The sequence below is a fragment of the Coregonus lavaretus genome, assembly GCF_964263955.1.
Source record: "Coregonus lavaretus genome assembly, contig: HAP1_SCAFFOLD_940, whole genome shotgun sequence".
NCBI classification, from domain to species: Eukaryota; Metazoa; Chordata; class Actinopteri; order Salmoniformes; family Salmonidae; genus Coregonus; species Coregonus lavaretus.
In genome coordinates this window covers 90,680-115,470 of record NW_028159012.1, presented here as the reverse complement: position 1 = coordinate 115,470, position 24,791 = coordinate 90,680, and the positions used below count along the sequence as shown (strand labels likewise).

Below are 24,791 nucleotides of genomic sequence, written 5' to 3'. Positions count from 1 at the left end.
TACAATTGTAATATTATACCCCTGAAAGGGGGGAAATATGAGAAATGATTCACACTGACATGTAGCATCAGCGACTGTTCAGTCAGTTGTAATGATGAATTGCATAAAATCATCAACCCTTTACATACATCTCTTTTCTCAAATGACGTAGCGTTGACATTTCTATTCCTAGGCATTACTAATCAAGCGCAGTACAAACAGACATCAATGGAGCGCACAGATTATCGTATTATCACGTTCAGATGAATTATTAGAATATTACTTACGATTCTGTATTAATATCAGTGATGTAGTGGTAAAAATAAAGCTGGGTAATGGTTAAACTATAAACTCCAGTGGGCGATCGAGATAAGACGATCAACCATCTATATAAACGAAAACATATGACATTTTTAGAACTGTATTGTTTGCATTATGATTGTATTTTCATGTAGGCCTATAGGGAAGATAGGCCATGTGGAGATCACAGATACCATAAAAAAAACGTAGGGGCGTAGATCAGAAAACCAGTCAGTATCTGGTGTGATCAACATTTGACTGTTGATTGTGGCCTGTGAAATGTTGTCCGACTCCTCTTCAATGGCTGTCCGAAGTTGCTGGATATTGGCGGGAACTAGAATACGCTGTCGTACACGTCGATCCAGAGCATCCCAAACATGCTCAATGGGTGACATGTCTGATGAGAACTGGGACATTTTCAGCTACCAGGAATTGTGTACAGATCCTTGAGACATGGGGCCGTGCATTATAATGCTGAAACATGAGGTGATGGCAGCAGATGAATGGCACAACAATGGGACTCAGGATCTTATCTCTGTGCATTCAAATTGCCATTGAAAATTGCAATTGTGTTCGTTGTCCGTAGCTTATGCCTGCCCAAACCATAACCCTACCACCACAATGGGCACTCTGTTCACAACGTTGACATCGCCCACAACATTGACATCGCCCACACGTCGCCATACACGATGTCTGTCATCTGCCCGGTACAGTTGAAACCGGGATTCATCCATGAAGAGCACACTTCTCCAGCGTGCCAGTGGCCATCAAAGGTGAGCATTTGCCCACTGAAGTCGGTTACAACGCCAAACTGCAGTCAGGTCAAGACCCTGATGATGACGACGAGCACGCAGATGAGCTTCCCTGAGATGGTTAATAACAGTTTGTGCAGAAATGATTTGGTTGTGCAAACCCATAGTTTCATCAGCTGTCCAGGTGGCTGGTCTCAGACGATCCCGCAGGTGAAGAAGCAGGATGTGGAGGTCCTGGGGTGGTGTGGTTACACGTGGTCTGCTGTTGTGAGGCTGGTTGGACGTACTGCCAAATTCTCTAAAACAACGTTGGTGGCGTCTTATGGTGGAGAAATTAACATTAAGTTCTCTGGCAACAGCTCTGGTGGACATTCCTGCAGTCAGCATGCCAATTGCACACTCACTCAACTTCAGACATCTGTGGCATTTTATTGTCCCCAGCACAAGGTGCACCTGTGTAATGATCATGCTGTTTAATCAGCTTCTTGATATGCCACACCTGTCTGGTGGATGGATTATCTTGGCATAGGAGAAATGCTCACTAACAGGGAATTAAACCCTTTTTGTGCGTATGGAATATTTCTGGGATCTTTTATTTCAGCTCATGAAACATGGGACCAACACTTTACATGTTGAGGACCTCGGTGTCCTCATATGTAGTTACGGCCCTGGCTACAGTGAACTTGGGGGTATCACTGGCACCTTGTGTAGGCTGGTCTGTCCCAAGTTCTCAATCCCCACTCCTCACGGGACCCTGGAACATGTCAGTGTGCCCTCGGCCTACAAAATGCTGCCACACTCTGTTCTCCCTCCACACACACAGAGAATGGTGGGTGGTGTGCCAACTAGGGCAGGGCAGTGCTGGGGGGCTGAGCATGGAGAGGAGAGGAGAATGCTGGGTTGTTAGGCACCAGGCAGGATGAGGATCTGCTCATGGGAGCCAAACGGGGCTACTGCCAGAACTAGAATTACAGCTCTCTCTGTGAATCACTGTAACACTCCATCAGACTATCTAGCCTGTCTGCAGGAGTGTAGGCCTAACTCACCTACCACACGGGGGACATGTGGACTTGAGAGGAGAAGGACATGTAGAGATGAAAGACAAGAGAGCTTGCACCCCTGTAGTTAACTTAAGTATGTTGTGCCTGATCTGTGCCTGTGTGGTTTACAGGGATAGTGCTATTGGTCTGTTATTTGCTCTATGTGCGTGTGTTGGTGCGTCTCTGTGTATGTATCAACTATAATACCTATGAAACATCAGTAGTGGTGGTATTAGTAGTAAACTGTGGGTGGGCCTGTATAAAGCCAGTCTGTGGTCTCAGTTGGGTTCTGAGGCTGTAAAGCCTGTGTGATGTGGGATGAGTTCTACGTGTGTGTCTGCGTCACGCCTCCTCCTCCCTACTCCTCCTCCTTTCCGCCTCATCCTCCCATCCCATCATGCTCTCTGTCTTGCTCTCTGAGGGCTTGCTGAACCTCCGTACACATTCCAACAACACTGACGCACATCACAGCTGCCAACCCATAGGATGCTTCCTCCCTCTCTCTCAAGTATGATTTCACAGTAAAATAAACTGAAGAAGTGTCACTAATTTCACAGTTTAGTAATCCTGTTGGCTTACATGTCAGATATGGTGGTTTGAAGGGGGATGTTTTACTATAGTCCATTACAGTGATCCCTCGCCACTTCGCGGTTCACTTATCGCGGATTCGCTATTTCGCGGATTTTCATAATGCATTTTTTTTTTTTTGGTGCATTGTGCTCTGCATTCTGATTCGCTAAAAACTCACTCCCGCTTCTTGTATCAAAACATGCTACGAATTGTGCTATCATTTTGTCGTCTCGTGCAGTTATGTGTACGTACATAAAACAGCTTGGCAAATTTACATTAAGTTGGCCAAATTATCTTGTAATTTCGAACATCTCCTAAACCCATAATGTCGACGAAACGGCCTGGACCGACAAAAGCACCTGCGGATGGGCCCAAACGGCGGAAGATGCTACCTATCTCAGATAAAGTTAAACTTCTGGACATGCTAAGGGAAGGTAAATGACAAAGCCACAAAGCGACGATGAAAGAGAAGAGGGAGAAGAGGACACGAGAGATGAGGAGGAAGGACTAACGCTTGGTCGCTTAGCAACCATGGTGCGAATGGCCACTGAACTTAAGCGAGTAGCTGAGGAATGGGACCCTTTGATGAGCCGTTCATTACAGTTCTCCAACGTAATCGATGGTGGCATGTCGGTGTACAAGGATCTTTTTGCAAAGAAGAAAAAAGAGCGACAACAGCTGCCTATCACTATGTTCTTCTCCCGAACAAACACACCTGCACCGCGGGCTTCAGAAGAAGAGAACACTGCAGAGCGCAGTCAGGATGCAGCGGCCCAGTCTGAAGAGCAGTGAAACGGCCTACACGTGAGTCACTGTATTTGTATACATGTAATAGTTGCTAATTGTAAAAAAAAAAAGTTTTCTATTTCGCGGATTTCACTTATCGCGGGTCATTTTCGGAACGTAACCCCCGCGATAAACGAGGGATTACTGTACACCATTGACAGTCAGCAGCATGGTTTGATAGCCTTGTAATGGCCTCGTTAGGTATAGATAAAGCAAGTGTGTCTTGCTATAGATGGGTTAGCTCACAACGTCACGAAAACCATGTGCACGCTTCAATGGGACAGACGTCTGTGAGCTGTTGGGATTCTGGATGGCCAGATAGCTAGCAACAATGACAAGAAACTGCCATGTGGGGAATCGGAGGTGACTCGTTTCAGCTAGTTTCATCTTGTTCTTGATACCATGTCTTGTTTTGAGGCGTTTTGACTGATTTCATTACAATGCAAATATGTCTAAAATTACCTAGCTAGCTAACCAACATCTGTAACGATGTATTTGAGAGACAACAAGTTTATTAATTTGTATTTAACTAGGCAAGTCAGTTAAGAACAAATTCTTATTTACAATGACGGCCTACACCGGCCAAACCCGGACTCCCAATCATGGCCGGATGTGATACAGCCCGGGATCGAACCAGGGTCTGTAGTGATGCCTCTAGCACTGAGATGCAGTGCCTTAGAACGCTGCTCCACTCGGGAGCCCGAGTGCTCTTCGTGCCAATGTATTTATGTTTTCAATAAACATTGGAAATTAAATATAGTTTACATTTTGTCAGCAATCTAAGCCAACCCTGTCTGTTTTGCCCCATAGTTGTGCATGCGTCGGTTTTGTTGCTAAACAACCAACACGTCTATAGGAGAGAATATAGTATGGCCTACTGTCTAATGATAAGATGTGAAACTGCTATATTTCTCTATTTCAGTATTTCAGTCCTGCCTGTGTGTGGGAGAACATTCTGTTCTGTCCATATTTCCTGGACTGGACTCTAGCTGCTGGTTGATATTAGAGCAGTCTTGTTGTCGTATGACATTCTCCGCAGCTGCTCATTGCGTAGCAGAGTAGAGCATTCGCTCCTTTGCCACTCACAGGAAGTGATGTCACATCCACCGCCCACGTTGCCAACTATACTCCCTGGGGCTTGTTGCCAGGCAACCCCAAAGTGTCATTGTGGATAGGATTATGGAAGTGTAATATAATCTGGAGGAGGAGGAGTAAAGTGAGAAAGATAGCCTAAGTCCCAACAACAACACAACATGTTCAAGGAGACCGTGAGAGCTCTAGTATTGACAGACTGTGGGAGAAACGCTCAGCCTCCTACAGACCACAGTGTGTGTGTGTGCACATAAATGCGTGGTTATTTGTATAATAACTGTGTGTGTATGTTTTGTGCCTTCTCTCTAGCACGCTCTCTCTCGCTTTGGCTCCATCTAAACCACCAGAGCCAATATCAGTCCTGATTTAGTGGAAAATGTTCAGAGGGGATAGTGTATCCTAGACCTAGCCTAGTGTGTGGTCGAGGACCAGTGTGTGAGGCCGAGGCCAGCTTAGTGTGACTGAGACAGGCTAGACTCTGGCTGTGGTAATGGCTGTAAGCACTAGGGAGGATGAATGACTGGCTGGTTGAATGACTGGCTGGCTGTGTTTGGCTGGCTGACTGGCTGACTGGTTTTCCTGGCTGGCTGTTGGTGTGGCACCTTCATTCGCCCCTTCAGTGTTTCTGTGTCTGTGTGAGAATCACAGCTTCAGCTCCACTGTACTTAACTAGAGACAGGCTAGCACTGTCACAGCACATACATCGCCCTGCGTAATTATTGGGACAGTGAAGCATTTCTTCTTCTTTTGGCTCTATACTCAAAGTTTGGATTTGATATCGAACAATGACAGCGAGGTTGAAGTGCAGACTGTCAGCTTTAATTTGAGGGTATTTTCATCCATATCGGGTGAACCGTTTTAGAAATTACAGCACTTTTTTTACATAGTCCCCCCATTTTAGGGGACCAAAAGTACTGGGACAAATTCACTTATATGTGTATTAAAGTAGTAGAAAGTGAGAAAGTTAGACGTACAAATATCATATCCCCAAGACATGTGAACCTCTCACCATTACAATACCAGGGGAGGTTAGTGTTGTTTTGGGGGGGGTATGATATTTGTGCATCTGTAACTTTCCCACTCATCATTATTCAGGATTCATTCAGGATTATCCGTAATCATGGTAGCAACCACATTAATGTAGAAGTGTTTAGAAACATATTCTATTCTTATTTAGAATAAAAGACTCCAAAATGACACAATACATTATTTACTATTCATATCTATTGGGCACAAAATAATCTGAAACACAACCAAAACAAACAGCAAATGCATCCAACAAGTTTCTAGAGTCATAAGCTTGATGTAGTCATTGCCTGCTATGAATATGGGACCAAATACTTAACTTTTTACTACTTTAATACACATAAGTGAATTTGTCCCAATACTTTTGTTCCCCTAAAATGGGGGGACTACGTACAAAAATGCTGTAATTTCTAAACGGTTCGCCCGATATGGATGAAAATACCCTCAAATTAAAGCTGACAGTCTGCACTTTAACCTCATAGTCATTGTTTGATTACAAATCCAAGCTGTTGGTGTATAGATCCAAAATAAGAAAAAATGCTTCCCAATAATTACGGAGGGCACTGTAGTTAGCTCTGTGTACGTGTGTATGCGTGAGTGCCTGTTTCAGAGTGGTTGGTGTTGTGTGAGAAGGAATCTACTTACTCCGTGTCTGCTCGTGTGAGCGTTGCCGTGTTTTGGAGCATATCAGACAGAGCTAGAGAGCTTCTGTTCCGGTTGCTGTGAGAGAGAACAGAGAGGGGAGAAGGGAGGAGGAAGACAAGGTGAGAGATAATGTGCATGACAGAGGGAATGAGGGAGGAATGATCAGGAGCACACACAGAGAGAAGACAGGAGTACGGCCCCGGGAGGGAGGGAGGGAGGGAGGGAGCTGTTGTAATATCTCTGTGTGTCTGATCTCAGGCTATGTAGGGCGTTTAGAGCACTTTACACCAAACCTCTCTGAACCTGATCTGAATGGAGGATTCCTCTGTCTCCTCTCTCTCCATCTTCAGATACAAGAGAACAGACATAGGCCTGTACAATACTGACATATACAGACGTATACAGTACATGTCTAGGCTGAGGATTTCACAGTAGAGGTCTTCACGGATCCACTTGTACCCGAATACCTGAGACCCGATCCGGGACCTAAAAGGGTCGGGATCCAGAATTCTGATATGATTGTCACGGGTCTCGTATATGTATAATTTTAACTGACTTGTACGGAAGGACCCATACATATCCGAACGCAACTGCTGCAGTAGGGAGAGAGCAATTGTATGATTTATGCTGCTGCTCTTTGCTTTTCACGAGAGTGGCATGTGTAGCTTGCTGTTGTTGTTGGCCAATCATAAGTCATCAAAGCTGCAATAGGCTACAGCCATAGAGCCTCCGTGTTAGGAGATATTTAATCAATGGAAGATATAATTAAAATGATGGAATTAAAAGGAGAAGGAGAAGGATAGGCTACAATGACCAAGAGCCAACAGGTAAGCTGCTACTTTATATTCTGAATGGAGTTGTTGTTGTTTAACTGTGCAGGACGAGAAAGCGCATGCATTCTCAATTAGCCTAGCTAGCTAGCTTAACTAGTTTATGCAGTCAAGACAGGTACTACATAATCATATTAGATGATAAATAACCTAGCTATGGCAGCTATTAGTCTATTATAGTGTGAGTCTGCTTGGTTGGTTGCTGTCTCTCGTCTCTTCCTCCTACCTCCCTGTTCCCGTGTCACTCGCTCACACTCTCAGTAGCCTACACACACAGCACAGCCCCTGCTAGAGCGTCACCTCTCTTTACCTCCTCTCCCTCACGCTTCATCAGCTCCATTCCATTGACCAGATTGGCGCACATTCAACAAATCCTATCTAACAAAGTGGATATTTCTCAAATCCGTCATGAGTTATGTATTGTAACAGGCCCACAATGTGGTTACTTAAGTCCGATTTTGATATATTTCGCTGTTTTTGCTGCACAACATTTATAAATTGTCCCTTTTCAGGTTTAAAAGAAGTGACTGTTAAATGCTAACTCCCGCTCGTATAAGCTGGTTAGCATAGCTGGCATACAGAAATCAGTGGTGGTAGTCAAAGTCATTTTTAACTGTAATGCAGTTGATTGGTGACGATGACATGAACATGTGTTGGGGTTGACATCCATATAAGCGTTGTACTCTGATTTTTACCTCAATATAGTGTGCAATACACTTATAAACAATAACCTAAATCTATGCTAATTTTTCATACATTTAATGAGGAGACTCGGGATCTTTCCCCCACGGCCCTTTCCCCCACTCGTTTCCATGGCAATTGAGTTCAATTGACCTCTTTACCGCATCTACAGTATTAGCCTGTTCGATCCAGCCATGCTAGTCTCTGTCTGTCTGCATGGGGATTTGGAATCTGGACTGGCTCTTTGTGTAGCTAGTTGAATCATAAAAGTGGAGAGGGATGGAGGGAGGGATTGGAAGAGAGAGCGAGGGAGGAGGGACAAGAGCAAGAGAGAGGTAGGCGGGAAGAGGCGGAGACTGAGAGAGGGGGTGAGAGAGAGAGAAAGAGAGTGAGACCAGAACGGAAGAAGCGAGAGGGATAACTGAGCCTAAAATCGGTATTTTCCAGCAGGTGGCATAAAACAAATAAAACGATCAACAAGAGAGGAATTTTTGTATGGAGGTCAATGAGAGTGTCGAATTTAGTTCACAAAAAATGTAATGGCTTATTTGCTACATGTGGCTTATTTGATCTAATAGAAGTTTCTTAATGCTTAGGTTTTTACGAGTCTAATGATATTAGTAGGACATCGCGGCATCTTTGAGAAAAAACACTATCAGAGTTTTGCCTGTTGTTCACACGCGTATCTGCCCTCTCATTGGCTAGAATGGTCCCACCTGATCTTGCCTCCTCCTGACTGCCTTCCATTTTTGAAGACATTTATTTTCAGTGTTAGAGTGGCCACTTGAGGATCTGGTCAGTATAATGGATAATATGTGGCAAGACAGAGAGCTAGAGATGGAGAAGGGAGGAGGCTCAGTCACTATCTATATCTCTGTTTTGATCCAATAAAGAGCTTGGCAAATGGAGCAGTGGAAGTCCAGTCTTATATGTTGATAAGAAGACATCAGGCTGGGGCGGACAGACAGACAGACAAGCAGGCAGGCAGACGCACACAGGAGGGAGAGGGGGAGAGAGAGAGAGAGTATTTGTGTCTTTCTCTCAAACTGTACATAGCAGAGATCTATTGTATCAGTTTACTGGTTCATATCTTCCCTGTCTGCAGACACACGGACACACACACACAAACACACAGACTACACACACAATACATATTTTTCTCCCTGAAAAATGTCTCTGCATTCTGCACATGATGAGATATTGACTCACCACAGTCATGGACATATTAGAAGCTTATTCTCACACAATAACCAAGAGGGACATGATTATATTATTGGATATTTGTTATGTAATAATCCCTTACTGAGGTCATTAGGTCATTCAATATGCTAAGGTATTTATTTAGAATATTGTGCTAATGGCCTATATGTGCTAACAGCTAACTGCATGGTTGCTTCCCATGAAAATGTGTGTTTTGATGTGCTATCATTTAAATGTAGAGCAGCCTACTAGAATCGGTCACTATTTGTTTCAAGGTTATTAAAGTGCATTTAATAAGGCATTAAGCAACCATGGAAACAACTAAATCATTCATTTTAAGTGAGACAAAATAAACAGAGCTGGACTGGTAATAACAGTGAAATAGAATAACTAGGCTTACTTAATTATAATTATTTGGGTAATCATTATTTTTTGCCTTTAAAAGATGCAGTGAATAAGACAGCATGTACTGTACTGTACTGTACTACACCGCACGGCATCACACATACTCCTGAGGTCATTTATTTAGCACAACAAGGACAATCTTTATATTATCGTTAATTCATTATTCAGAGACAGTTTCAATGAGACAAAGCAGAAGGAAAGAGGAGAAAATGAAGTCCTGGTTTTCCTATTTTTCCTCTCGTTTAACGGACGTTGATACTTAATGTTTGTCCTATTATCCTTTATTTCAGGAAAATCGTCATTAAATTTGGAGGGATAAAGAAGAAGAGGAAGACAGAGTCATCAGAGGAGGGGTCTGATGAAGAACCTCCGCCTCGAAGATCCTCGAAAGACGATGACTCGGTGAGTCCCTCCCCCAGGCTCCAAGCTGCAGCACGCAAAAGCCTTATGACTGTGGTATTGTGATTGTTAAAGGCATGGAGTCCTTCCCCCTGTCTCCAAGGCTACAGTATGCAGGCTCTTTAAGGCTGCAGAACTCTTATGATAGTGTTTTTGTGATGTTTAAGGCAGGGGTAGGTAACTATATTTATTTATTTATTTTATTATTGTTTTGGAGAGGCCATTTCCTCCGCCTGCAGAACGCAGGCCCTTATGTTGAGAGACTCATGTCATATAGACTGGTTCTTATGACAGTGTTGTTGTGATAGTTAAAGCCATGGAGAGTCCTTGGGCTCTCTCGTTGGCCATGCTGCTGCTGCTATTGCTGAGTGGAATGCAGGTGTCACAGCTGTGATATGGGGTCAAAGTACACCGGATGGTTCAGAGTGAGTTCAGGGCCTGACCAACTCAAGAACTAATAGCTCCAGTGTCATTTTACTGGTGTCATTGGTAGAGTTGAGGATTATCTAGGGGTAGGCCTATTCTATACCATGAGGACAGTCCTTATCCATAGACACTGGTGTTGAGGTGGATGATCTGCTCTGTTCCAGTTGACAGAGTATTCTGTGAGTGGGGATGAAAGACTCTCTCACCTAACTCCACTCTCTCCCCCTGCCTGTGTCATAGGGGATTATCCCCCCCCTTCCCTGCCCATGTGTGGGTATAATTATCCTCATTACCCCCCCCCCCCCCCCCCAGTCTTAATTAGAGCTGTCTGAAGATGTCATTTAGAATGATGGCCCTGTCCTGTCTGTGGCACTATAAGTGGTGGCGTTAGTAGACAGACAGCTCTGAGATCAGCTACAGCATCATCACCACAGGGGACCCCTCAGCCTGGGAGGCAGCCTGACAGGCAGGGAAGGAGGGACCACTCAGCCTGGGAGGCAGCCTGACAGGCAGGGAAGGAGGGACCACTCAGCCTGGGAGGCAGCCTGACAGGCAGGGAAGGAGGGACCACTCAGCCTGGGAGGTAGCCTGACAGGCAGGGAAGGAGGGACCACTCAGCCTGGGAGGTAGCCTGACAGGCAGGGAAGGTGGGACCACTCAGCCTGGGAGGTAGCCTGACAGGCAGGGAAGGAGGGACCACTCAGCCTGGGAGGTAGCCTGACAGGCAGGGAAGGAGGGACCACTCAGCCTGGGAGGTAGCCTGACAGGCAGGGAAGGAGGGACCACAGCCTGGCAGGCCCAAGTCTTTTATGGTCAGCCTGGGTAATTCTCATCCACAGACACGTTATTAGTTTCAACTGAATGGTATTTAGTATCTCATTAAACTGTGGCTGTCATTAACAGGGTTTCTCTGATGTGTTTGCCTAATAATAAACACTAAGCACGCTTGAATGTCATACATATTGCTGCGGAGTGCATACAACACAGAGACACACGCACTATTGAGAATAGACAGGAATGCCTTCGATGGCTGCCTGCATATTAACCCAATAAAACATAGGAAATGAGTTGAACTGATATTTTGGCTGTTCTGATTTGTATAATACAGAACCTCCGTAATGCTAAACCTCTTTCCCTCACCCCCCTGTAGACTCGTCGGTCGAACCGCCAGGTGAAGAGGAAGAAGTATGCAGAGGAGGGAGAGGCCAGGGTTTCTGATGAGGAGGTGAAGGTCATGGCTAAAGCCAAGAAGACCAGCACTGCTGCAGCACGCAAAGAGCGCGCACAGCAGCTGTTTGTGGTGAGGAGATACTGGCCTGGCCTAGGCATCAATCAATAACATTCAGATGTTCTAGACCAGTGGTCCCCAACTCCAGTCCTCCAGTACCCCCCAACAGTACACATTTTTGTTGTAGCCCCAGACAAACACACCTGATTCAACTTGTCAGCTAGTCGTCAATCCCTCAATGAGTAGAATCAGGTGTCTTGGGCTACAACAGCAATGTGTACTGTTTGGGGTACTGGAGGACTGGAGTTGGGAAACACTGTAAGACTGATAGGTTCTACAGTATCAATACATCTCAAGGCTACATTCTTCATTGCTCTATCATTGCTCTATCTAGTCTAATGTGTGTGTTATAGCAGGACAATGCATCTAAAGGCCATACTGTATTCTGGTTTTACATTGAAAATACATGAAACGGGTGTGTGGTGTATGAAGGTTGTACATGGAGCTGTTAAAGTGTTTTGTTTGCACCTTGTCATTGCTGCAGGAAAACCCCAGTGAGGAGGATGCTGCTGTTGTTGACAAGATCATGTCATCTCGAATAATCAAGAACGAGGTAGGATTACAATCATATCATCTTTAGTGCCACATTCAGTCGAACCTCTCTTTGTAGTACTATAGTATCTTAGTTTGCAGTAGTACATCTACTTACCTTCTGCAATGCGGGTTTGATTGAATTCAATTCCTACTATACTCTGAGTGTACAAAACATTAAGAACACCTTCTTTATATTGCACCCCCCCTTTTTTGCCCTCAGAACAGTCTCAATTCGTAGAGGCATGGACTCTACAAGGTGTCGAAAGCGTTCCACAGGGATGCTGGCCCATGTTGACTCAAATGCTTCCCACAGTTGTGTCAAGTTGGCTGGATGTCCTTTGGGTGGTGGACCATTCTTGACACACGGGAAACTGTTGAGCGTGAAAAACCCAGCAGCGTTGCAGTTCTTGACACAAACTGGAGCGCCTGGCACCTACTACCATACCCTGTTCAAAGGCACTTCGATATTTTGTCTTTCCCTTTCTCCCTCTGAATGGCACACATACACAATCAATGTCTCAAGTGTCTCAAGGCTTAAAAATCCTCCTTTAACCTGTCTCCTCCCCTTCATCTATACTGATTGAAGTGGATTTAACAAGTAACATCAATAAGGGATTGTAGCTTTCACCTGGATTCACCTGGTCAGTCTATGTCCTGGAAAGAGCAGATGTTCCTAATGTTTTGTACACTCAGTATAGATACAGTACAGTATGCGTTCTCTAATATACAGTACCGTACAGATACATAATGATTGGACAAGCATGTTTTGGTGATTTGAACTGAAATCATAACCAGTCTCAAACAAAGGTTGGTGGCACCTGATATTCTGTTCTTAATGTTTTGTACACTCAGTGTATGAAGCGCTTTCAGTCTATAATATTGGTTCCTCTTCTAGGTCGCTCCAGGAGTTATCGTAGAAGTGGAGGAGTTCTTTGTAAAATACAAAAACTAGTAAGGCATTATTTTTCATTCCAATTAAGATAATTGCATGCACATTTTAAAATGTTTGTATTCAACCGAAAAAGCCAAATACAGCATGTTAAACAGAGCGATGTAAGACGCAGCTTGTCATTACTAGTCCTTGTACTACCACTTTGAGATGCCTTTGACTGAGCTCACATGTGACCTCATTGTAGTTTCAGTAGAACCAAATCCAGGTCAGTCTGAAGTGAAGACTAATTTGATGTGTAGTAGATTGTAAATCCTATACAAATGTAAAATGTACAAAATGGCACACATGGAACATGTAAACATAAAGCAAACATATATCCATTTGAAAGATTTACGACATGCTCTAAGAATGTCATAAAAGACATCCAAGGTTTATTTGAAGTTTGTATTAAACGTGTGTGTGTGTGTGTGTGTGTGTGTGTTCTTGTGCGTTCCTGACTCTGTGTGTTGTCCCCCTCTCTGTCTCTCTCAGCTCCTACCTCCACTGTGAGTGGGCCACAGAGCAGCAGCTGGAGAAAGACAAGAGGATTCAGCAGAAGATCAAACGTTTCAAGATTAAACAGGCACAGAGGGCCCACTTCTTTGCAGATGTAAGACCCTTTCACAGCAGTTTGTGTGTTCGTGTGCGTTTGTGTGTGTGCACGCATGCCGGTGTGTGTGTGTTTGCCTGTTTTGCGCAGGCGTGTTTGCATGCATCTATGTAGTGTGCTTTAGGCCTTGATATGTTCATGCTACCCACCCATACAGTCATACAGTGTGTTTCTTTCCCCCCAGACTCCAGATGACCTGAAGGTGGTTTTGTTTGTCTGACTATGGCTTCCTGTGTGTTTTCAGATGGAGGAGGATCCCTTTAACCCTGACTATGTGGAGGTAGACAGAGTACTGGAGGTGTCCTATTGTGAAGACAAGGACACAGGAGAGGTAAGAGGGGGGGGGCTCTCATTCACAACAAATGAGAGATGATTAGCCTGCCTTTTGTTGGAAAGAGAGAGAGAGACTGAGTGTGTGTACATTGTGTGTGTGTGTATGTCCTTGAGTGTGTCTCATCTCCCCATTTGTAGAAGATACTATTGTAAAGCATGGGGTCGTTCCATACATGTATATTATGGTTGTTGTCTCTCTTACTTTAGCTGATGGTGTAGCTACTAGTGTTGCTTGGTGTACCGGTACCACGGTAATACCAACATTTTAGAATACCGTAGTACCGTTTCATATGATACTACCAAATTGTTCAGCCCTACCGATCTAAAGAACCTGCTGGCGCCAGTTGAATTTAAGCATCTGCCACTAGTCTCTTGCATGCGCAGGTCCAATAATATCCACTTCACTTTCATGCACAGATCATGTGGCAGCTGTAATCAGCCTCATCCCCTACCAGCCCCCACTCACCTGCTTCTCTCCGTCCCATCTTCATACATTTACATTTTACATTTTTAGTCATTTAGCAGACGCTCTTATCCAGAGCGACTTACATTATCTTTTTATTTTAAAAAATTCATACTGGCCCCCCGTGGGAATCGAACCCACAACCCTGGCGTTGCAAACGCCATGCTCTACCAACTGAACTACATCACTGCCGGTCATTCCCTCCCCTACCCTGGACGATGCTGGGCCAATTGTGCGACGCCCCATGGGTCTCCCGGTCGCGGCCGGCTACGACAGAGCCTGGCCATACGCATCTATTCCTCCATCAGGTTTTGGAATAGAATTTAGCCGTGATGGCGAGCGGGGATGGAGACTGTGATGAGACTTCTGTTGTTAGATTTGTACATTTGTTACATTGGAGCAGCGCGCAGAGCGAGCAAATTTGGTACATTGTGTAATTTAATCTCCTGTTATAACCAAGAGCACAGGCCAGTCTGATCAGACTTTGCAAGTTCACTGTCATGCAGCCTCTGAGTGTCAGAGAGGGATAATGGAGCACCGCTTCGCGACAGGCATGCTTGCAGCTTTACGGCAAAGAAAATGGCTTGTCCCTAGCCTAAACGGTTCAAAAATCTATTTATTTCTGGTGCTCCTTAAATTCAGTTTGGTGCCTAACGTTTTAAAAGTTAGGAGCAGTATGTGTGTTTGTGGGAGAGAGAGAGTGGTGTGTATTTATGAGAGGGAGGGAGATAGAGTGTGTGTGTGTCTGTGTTAACTGACGATTAAAGAAGGTTTCATGCAGTGTTTTCCCCTTACTGACACAATGACATACATACAGTGAACAGTGTGAAGTTACATTTGATATGTGTTGTATTGAGTAGAAGTGTGTGTTGTTTTAACTCACATCATATCTTTCTCTCTCTCTTTCTTTCTCCCTCCCTCCCCCTCCCTCCCCCCCCTCTCTCCATCCCTCTTCCCCCAACAGGTGGTGTACTACCTGGTTAAGTGGTGCTCTCTGCCCTATGAAGACAGTACGTGGGAACTGAAGGGGGATGTGGACCAGAGTAAAATAGAGGAGTTTGAGCAGCTGCAGGCAGCAAGGCCAGACTCCCGGAGGACGGTAAGCCACCTTTATTCAACCTCCTTTCTCTTCTCTTCCTCTCTCTTCTCTTCTTTTCTCTCCTTTTCTGTTCTCTTTTCTCATCTCTCTTTCCTTCTCCTCCTCTAACATTCTCTACCCCCCCAGGAGCGTCCCCCAGCCAGCCTGTGGAAGAAGAGGGATCAGTCGAGGGAGTACATGAACAGTAACGTCCTCAGGGACTACCAGCTGGAGGGAGTCAACTGGCTCCTCTTCAACTGGTACAACAGGTCAGTAGGGTCCCCCAAGGCTGCGCGCACACACACACACACACGTTTCTACGCACGTGCACAGATACACACACACATACACACACACACACACTGTAGCTGTATGCATGTGCAAACACAAACACAGACACACACAGTGTTCTACTGCCCTGAGCAGATTCTGACGAGTCAGAAACACAGGGTTATTCCAGACTTCAGATCCTCTGGTTGTAGCATACTGTATCCCAGCCAGAGAGACAAGGGCTGGACTGTCAGATTGCTAAGTAGTGCAGAAGAGAAGCTAGTGAAGCAGCGAGCTGACAGCATGTCTGTACCGGAGCACAGAGACAGGGAGACGCTTGCTCAGAGCCTGCTGATTTCTAGCTTGGTTTAGGATTCAAAACCTGTGGAGAATGTGGTTAATAGGTTTGGACGGTATGCCGTATATATGGTATATACCGTATACCGGGGTATTTAGAAATACCAACGGTATGATTTTTGTTTTGTTTTGTTTTTGGGGGGGTTTGGGGCGCCCTAAAGCTCAGAGGGGTGAGTGCTACGCCACTACTTATAACTATAAGTTAACGATCTAAGATTAACCAAATAAATGATCTCCTGCTCAGGGCGCCAGCTATGCATTTGGTTTGCTAACTTGCTAGCTAAGTGGCTAGCTTGCAAGATCACACTTCTTGGTTACAGCAGAGACAATCAAGATCCCTACTGCTTCATTTTTTGCCGTTGCTGACAGGTGTATAAAATGTAGCACACCGCCATGCAATCTCCAGAGACAAACATTGGCAGTAAAATGGCCCGTACTGAAGAGCTCAGTGACTTTCAATGTGGCACCGTGTGTGTATGTATGTGTGTGTGTGTATGTATATATTTTACGTTTGGAAATAAATAGTGCCCCTTTTGTGCACTGCCAGTAATACCATATACCTTGGTATGGTACAGGAACGGTATGAAGGTATGAAAATACTGCCCAACCCTAGTGGTTAATAACAGCATAAACATGCAAAACAGTACTGGAAAACACTGCACTACGCCACATAGGCTATATGAAAAGATTGCAAGGTTGTCTGTCTTGCTTTGTACAGTATCTTTGAAAACGGTTCTCAGAGAGGATGCTTTCATTGACTGAAGGTTTTCTTGGTTGTCTGTCTTGATTTGTGTCTTAGTCTTAAAAACGGTTTTACTGAGAACGTTTTCATTGACTTATCTTTCAGTATAGCTTGTTTGGTTTAGAGACATTGTCACTGCACAGAGGTAGTGTTGAGGTTTTCCTGTGTTGTGTTTAGAGCGTGCAGTGATTTGGCTGAGTTAACATTATTAGCCTGTGTGCCTCTGAGGCTTGTGGATTGGCCCACAGAGCTGTTCACTGTTCTACACTGCTCAAAAAAATAAAGGGAACACTAAAATAACACATCCTAGATCTGAATGAATGAAATAATCTTATTAAATACTTTTCTTTACATAGTTGAATGTGCTGACAACAAAATCACACAAAAATTATCAATGGAAATTAAATGTATCAACCCATGGAGGTCTGGATTTGGAGTCACCCTCAAAATTAAAGTGGAAAACCACACTACAGGCTGATCCAACTTTGATGTAATGTCCTTAAAACAAGTCAAAATAAGGCTCAGTAGTGTGTGTGGCCTCCACGTGCCTGTATGACCTCCCTACAACGCCTGGGCATGCTCCTGATGAGGTGGTGGATGGTCTCCTGAGGGATCTCCTCCCAGACCTGGACTAAAGCATCCGCCAACTCCTGGACAGTCTGTGGTGCAACGTGGCGTTGGTAGATGGAGCGAGACATGATGTCCCAGATGTGCTCAATTGGATTCAGGTCTGGGGAACGGGCGGGCCAGTCCATAGCATCAATGCCTTCCTCTTGCAGGAACTGCTGACACACTCCAGTCACATGAGGTCTAGCATTGTCTTGCATTAGGAGGAACCCAGGGCCAACCGCACCAGCATATGGTCTCACAAGGGGTCTGAGGATCTCATCTCGGTACCTAATGGCAGTCAGGCTACCTCTGGCGAGCACATGGAGTGCTGTGCGGCCCCCCAAAGAAATGCCACCCCACACCATGACTGACCCACCGCCAAACCGGTCATGCTGGAGGATGTTGCAGGCATCAGAACGTTCTCCACGGCGTCTCCAGACTCTGTCACGTCTGTCATGTGCTCAGGGTGAACCTGCTTTCATCTGTGAAGAGCACAGGGCGCCAGTGGCGAATTTGCCAATCTTGGTGTTCTCTGGCAAATGCCAAACGTCCTGCACGGTGTTGGGCTGTAAGCACAACCCCCACCCTCATGGAGTCTGTTTCTGACCGTTTGAGCAGACACATGCACATTTGTGGCCTGCTGGAGGTAATTTTGCAGGGCTCTGGCAGTGCTCCTCCTGCTCCTCCTTGCACAAAGGCGGAGGTAGCAGTCCTGCTGCTGGGTTGTTGCCCTCCTACGGCCTCCTCCACGTCTCCTGATGTACTGGCCTGTCTCCTGGTAGCGCCTCCATGTTCTGGACACTACTCTGACAGACACAGCAAACCTTCTTGCCACAGCTCGCATTGATGTGCCATCCTGGATGAGCTGCACTACCTGAGCCACTTGTGTGGGTTGTAGACTCCGTCTCATGCTACCACTAGAGTGAAAGCACCGCCACCTGCAAAACCAGTCCTTTATTGGGGTTGTCTTGCTAATTGCCTATAATTTCCACCTGTTGTCTATTCCATTTGCACAACAGCATGTGAAATGTATTGTCAATCAGTGTTGCTTCCTAAGTGGACAGTTTGATTTCACAGAAGTGTGATTGACTTGGAGTTACATTGTGTTGTTTAAGTGTTCCCTTTATTTTTTTGAGCAGTGTACTATCAACATGCTGCTGGTGGGGAAAGGAAAGAGGAGGAAGAGAGGAAGAGAGAGAAAGATGGAGAGATGGAGAGATAGAGGGAGACAGAGAGAGAGAGATATGGAGAGACAGAGCGAGGGAGAGAGAAAGCGAGTGTGGAACACATCCAAAAAGCATCTTTGTCTGTAGCCAGGCTGTAGTGTTGCTACTGGGACTGTGTTTCAGAGTGCTGTGAAGTTCTTAAAGGCCCAATGCAGCCATTTTTATCTCAATATCAAATCATTTCTGGGTAACAATCAAGTACCTTACTTTGATTGTTTTCAATTAAAACCTCTTAAATGTAAAGTCCCCATATTTGGGGACCCTATTCGATTTTTCTTATTAAATTCAGTCTGGTATGAGAACGGAAGCCCCTATCTGCAATAGCAGGGTGTCTGCGGAAAGCTGAGTATCTTGGCTATTGATCGGCGCCTTCAAATCTTTGGTATGACTTACTACCATATACAGTTGAAGTCGGAAGTTTACATACACTTAGGTTGGAGTCATTAAAGCTCGTTTTTCAACCACTCCACAAATTTCTTGTTAACAAACTATAGTTTTGGCAAGTCGGTTAGGACATCTACTTTGTGCATGACACAAGTAATCTTTCTAACAATTGTTTACAGACAGATTATTTCACTTATAATTCACTGTATCACAATTCCAGTGGGTCAGAAGTTTACATACACTAAGTTGGCTTTAGAAGCTTTTGATAGGCTAATTGACATCATTTGAGTCAATTGGAGGTGTACCTGTGGATGTATTTCAATGCCTACCTTCAAACTCAGTGCCTCTTTGCTTGACATCATGGGAAAATCAAAAGAAATCGGCCAAGACCTCCGAAAAAAGATTGTAGACCTCCACAAGTCTGGTTCATCCTTGGGAGCAATTTCCAAACGCCGGAAGGTACCACGTTCATCTGTACAAACAATAGTACGCAAGTATAAACACCATGGGACCACGCAGCCGTCATACCACTCAGGAAGGAGATGTGTTCTGTCTCCTAGAGATTAACATACTTTGGTGCAAAAAGTGCAAATCAATCCCAGAAAAACAGCAAAGGACCTTGTGAAGATGCTGGAGGAAACACGTACAAAAGTATCTATATCCACAGTAAAACAAGTCCTATATTGATATAACCTGAAAGGCCGCTCAGCATGGAAGAAGCCACTGCTCCAAAACCGCCATAAAAAATCCAGACTACGGTTTGCAACTGCACATTGGGACAAAGATTGTACTTTTTGGAGAAATGTCCTCTGGTCTGATGAAACAAAAATAGAACTGTTTGGCCATAATGACCATCGTTATGTTTGGAGGAAAAAGGGGGATGCTTGCAAGCCGAAGAACACCATCCCAACCGTGAAGCACAGGGGTGGCAGCATCATGTTGTTGGGGTGCTTTGCTGCAGGAGGGACTGGTGCACTTCACAAAATAGATGGCATCATGAGGAAGGAAAGTTATGTGGATATATTGAAGCAACATCTCAAGACATCAGTCAGTAAGTTAAAGCTTTGTCGCAAATGGGTCTTCCAAATGGACAATGACCCCATGCATACTTCCAAAGTTGTTGCAAAATGGCTGAAGGACAACATAGTCAAGGTATTGGAGTGGCCATCACAAAGCCCTGACCTCAAGCCTATAGAAAATGTGTGGGCAGAACTGAAAAGGCGTGTGCGAGCAAGGAGGCCTACAAACCTGACTCAGTTACTCCAGCTCTGTCAGGAGGAATGGGCCAAAATTCACCCAACTTATTGTGGGAAGCTTGTGGAAGTCTACCCGAAACGTTTGACCCAAGTTAAACAATTTAAAGGCATTGCCACCAAATACTAATTGAGTGTATGTAAACTTCTGACCCACTGGGAATGTGATGAAAGAAATACAAGCTGAAATAAATCATTCTCTCTACTATTATTCTGACATTTCACATTCTTAAAATAAAGTGGTGATCCTAACTGACCTAAGACAGGGAATTTTTACTAGGATAAAATTTCAGGAATTGTGAAAAACTGAGTTTAAATGTATCTGGCTAAGGTGTATGTAAGCGTCCGACTTCAACTGTACTGGCATACTAATTTATAAGGGCAGGCCGAGCCGATGTCCTCATTTCATGATGGCTGCTACCTACATTCCGGTTAGCGTTGTAAAGCATAAATGAAATTAACACGGAATACATTGATACACATCGAAAGCCGGGACTCCACAGATCATGAGGATATCTTATTTGTCTGCCTGTGACCTACCGTTATTGATCACCAGCCCCGAGAGTGAAAATGTTTATTTTACACAACATTTTCACCAAACAGCAAACATTACATTTATATTAAAAAACATCTTAAAAGGTAAGCTTGGTCTGTGTTTGAGCTATAGCTACATGGAGGGTATCAAATGAATCCTTAGGTTGGTAGGAACCAATCTAGCATATTGCCAGTGTTATCTGATGATGTATGACTTAATGACAACATCGAATGTCCACCGAGTGACTATATCTTTGCGCATCAAAAATATGATGTCGCCTGCTTATGCGCTGTAGGCATCCATATCCCCTGTATGTCCCCCGACACCACCACAATGTTTGAGCGGGGTTGGTGTTGTAGAAATTTAGTTTTTATAGTGAACAATAACTTTTAGGCACATCCAGTGTGCAAATTACCACATTCGGACACTTTGGAGAGGTTGAAAAGACACTTGAATGTACCCTGGATACCCCATAACACAACCACAATGTTTGAGTGAGGTTGATATGGTAGAAATTGTGTTTTTATACTGAATAAATAGCATTTAGGGATTGCAAATATGTAATAGCGCTGGAATTATCTAATTTACAGACATATGCCACTTTGGAGAGGTTTAGGGACACTTGGAAACGTCCCGTGACCACACCTGACACCACTTACTAAAACATCTGCCCATTTCTAGTTGTTAGGTATATCAATCCCATTTTTTTTCTAATATTGTTCACATGTTGTGGAAGCCATTTGATGTGTTTCCAGCTCTAGTCATCAATAATTCACTTATAGCTTGTCAATGAAAGATACTTAAAAAAAAAAAAAAAAAAAAAAAAAAAGGTTATTTTGTATATGCTTGATCTTGTGTATTTTGAACTATGTAACTCCTATCTATCGTCTGATCATTTCCTCATCATCTCCCAGATGTCTTCTTTCCAAATATACCAAGCTTTGCATGCCAGAAACATGTAATCACACATGAATAGCAGTTACTTTTGTGTATGTCTATTTAGGCGGAAATCTACATTTTGCCATTACATTTAATAATAATAATAATAATAATAATAATATGCCATTTAGCAGACGCTTTTATCCAAAGCGACTTACAGTCATGCGTGCATACATGTTTTGTGTATGGGTGGTCCCGGGGATCGAACCCACTACCTTGGCGTTACAAGCGCCGTGCTCTACCAGCTGAGCTACAGAGGACCACATTTAAGAGGTTAAAATGGTCAAAAAGAAACAAAAAATAGCTTCTTAGCAAAGAGCAATTTCTCAAGCAAGAATTTTGCTAGGACTGCCTGGCAGTGGTCTGAGTGGGGAGGGGAAAACTAGCTGTCATTGGCAGAGAGGTTTGAAACTCTCTTTGTTATTGGTCTATCAACTAATTTACGACCAAAACAACATCCCACCAAAACAGGCTGAAATTTCAGCCGGTATTTTCAGCTCTTACACTAAAAGGGCATTATCACAATTTCAGATTATTATTCCATCCTCATTTTGTGGAAATGTATATAAAACACAGGAAAATCCTGTTTTTGACTGCACTGGGCCTTTAAGATTAAGGATTAAAGTCTAGGAGGCAAGTGGGAGTATCGGCTCTTTGCAATTAATGTCCAGATTTACTGTAACACCCCACCTTCTGGACAACCAGATTAATGTTCTGCCTGAATACTAGAGTAAGGATTCTGTTCAGCCCAGTCTCATCACTTAGAATCAATATCAGACAGGACCACAACTCTCTCTCTCTTTCTTCCTCCAACCACCTCTTGCTTCCTCTCACTCCTTTCTTCCTCCCTCCCTCTCTTCCTCCCTGGCAGACGGAACTGTATCCTGGCAGATGAGATGGGTCTGGGGAAGACCATCCAGTCCATCACGTTTCTGGAGGAGATCTGGCGTGTGGGCATCAGGGGCCCCTTCCTCATCATCGCCCCCCTCTCCACCATCGCTAACTGGGAGAGGGAGTTCAGAACGTGGACCCACCTCAACGTCATTGTCTACCACGGCTCCATGGTCAGCAGGCAGATGCTGCAGCAGTACGAGATGTACTCCAGGGACACACAGGTAAACAACAACAACATAAATAAACAACACAGGCTAGCCGTATGAGATGTACAGTCAGGGGTCCACAGATAAACAACAACAACAACAACAATAGACGGGTCCTTGAAGTTTCAAAAAGTTGTCCTCTGATGAGGGGAGGGGAGGTTGTGGTTGTCAAAAACAACAGCAACAGGGCCTTGAAACCCGCTGGCAGCCAGCATCGCATAATGCTTACTAACACAATAGAAACGGGAGAACAGGAGATAATGTGATGCACTTATCATTAGCTGTGAATGGTGAAGTGAAACTCAGGTGTCTCTCTTGTCCATTAAAGTAATGACAGTATTTCTTATATTGTGTATCAGGGAATAGTGACATGATATCAGAGATACTCAGTAGGACAATGAGATTTGTCCAAGGAAGAGCTTGCAGGCCACATAATGAGAGAGAGATACTGAGATTGAGTAGCATGACTGTCATGTTCCAGCGTGCCTAGTCACCTTACCCCTTTACATATGTACCTATAATGAACCAGTATCCCTTCACATTGTAAATATGCTACTGGAACTGACCCTGTATATCAGGACTGCCCAAGATTGTTCCTGGAGAGCTACCGTCCTGTAGGTTTTTGCTCCAACCCTAATCTAGCACAACTGATTCTAATTATTAGCAGGTTGATAAGATGAATCAGGTTAGTAACACCTGGGGTTGGAGCGAAAACCTACAGGAGGATAGCTCTCCAGGAACATGCTTACTTAGTCATGTTCTTCTAATTTCTTATTTTTATATCTTGTGTGTCTTTGTTCTACCTTGTTATTTGTAGTAATACATTGTTATTGATTACTACATTGCTGGGGTTAGAGCTTGCAAGAAAGACATGTCACTGTACTTGTGCATGTGACATTAAAACTTGAAAGCAGGACTCAATTTAACAGCACATGAGAAGGTTTTGAAGAGTGGCACATGTCAGGTGGTAGCCCTGGGCAAAGGTTTTTGCTGCGGTGGTTGGCAGAGTAATGTGGAATGACAGACAGCTGTTAGGAGATCTTAGTATGCAAATGTAACAAGGAGGACGGGAAAGAACAGATGAGGGAGGAGTGGAAAGAACTGATGAAGGAGGAGTGGAAAGAACAGATGAGGGAGGAGGGGAAAGAACAGATGAAGGAGGAGTGGAAAGAACAGATGAGGGAGGAGGGGAAAGAAAGATGAAGGAGGAGTGGAAAGAAAGATGAAGGAGGAGGGGGAAGAGGAGCTGCCACCAGGATGTCTCACTGGAACACTGTGATGTCACTGGGTTCATACTGACAGCACGGCTCACCCCTTTAAAAACACAGGGAATCACCTTAACATACAGGGAATCACACACACTGCACAGGATGTCTCACTAGATATGAGAATGGAATATTGTCAAGGACCATCTTTATATTCTGTCTTCTCAAATTATTTAAATCACTGATATTTCTTTAGAAGTCATTATACAGTCAACCATTGAGAATGAGAAAAGCTGAATGAATAGAAGAGTTGTATTGACTTCCTGTGTGTTTCTTCCTGGTTTCCCTCCAGGGTCGTGTGGTGCGGGGAGCCTACAAGTTCCACGCCCTCATCACCACCTTTGAGATGATCCTGGGTGGCTGTCCCGAGCTCAACGCCATCGAGTGGCGCTGCGTCATCATCGACGAGGCCCATCGCCTCAAGAACAAGAACTGCAAGCTGCTAGAGGGCTTCAAGCTCATGAATCTGGTATGTCCAAGTCACTGAGCATACTGCAGGGCAGAACTGAACAAAGGGCAGAAATGCAGCCATTACAGCTTGAATGTTTGAGATCCTAGACCTAGTGTGTCTCAAATCAGTATCTTGTTTGTGTGTGGAGAGAAGCTGTGAAAAGTGCCCATTTGGTAACTAATACTGTACACCAATCTGGTTGTCTCTTAAGATTGTTTGTGATTGAGGTCTCCCCTCTCTCTGTAGTTGTGTTCAGTTGAGGCACAGCTTGTATGTTGGAGTTCCTATGCTG

General features: G+C 44.4%; 1 protein-coding gene across 6 annotated transcripts in view; it reads left to right on the top strand.

Annotated features, from left to right (window-relative positions):
• Nucleotides 1–24,791, top strand: part of LOC311123362 (chromodomain-helicase-DNA-binding protein 9-like) — a 110,310-nt gene that overhangs the window by 50,420 nt on the left and 35,099 nt on the right. For all 6 annotated transcript variants that reach the window (XM_084197633.1, XM_084197631.1, XM_084197632.1 and 3 more), the window contains 10 exons: nt 9,597–9,708; nt 11,282–11,431; nt 11,904–11,972; nt 12,849–12,904; nt 13,377–13,494; nt 13,739–13,825; nt 15,255–15,389; nt 15,516–15,637; nt 22,555–22,798; nt 24,341–24,517. In XM_084197633.1, coding sequence (XP_084053759.1) covers nt 9,597–9,708; nt 11,282–11,431; nt 11,904–11,972; nt 12,849–12,904; nt 13,377–13,494; nt 13,739–13,825; nt 15,255–15,389; nt 15,516–15,637; nt 22,555–22,798; nt 24,341–24,517 — 1,270 coding nt within the window. The remainder of the gene's footprint in view (nt 1–9,596; nt 9,709–11,281; nt 11,432–11,903; nt 11,973–12,848; nt 12,905–13,376; nt 13,495–13,738; nt 13,826–15,254; nt 15,390–15,515; nt 15,638–22,554; nt 22,799–24,340; nt 24,518–24,791) is intronic.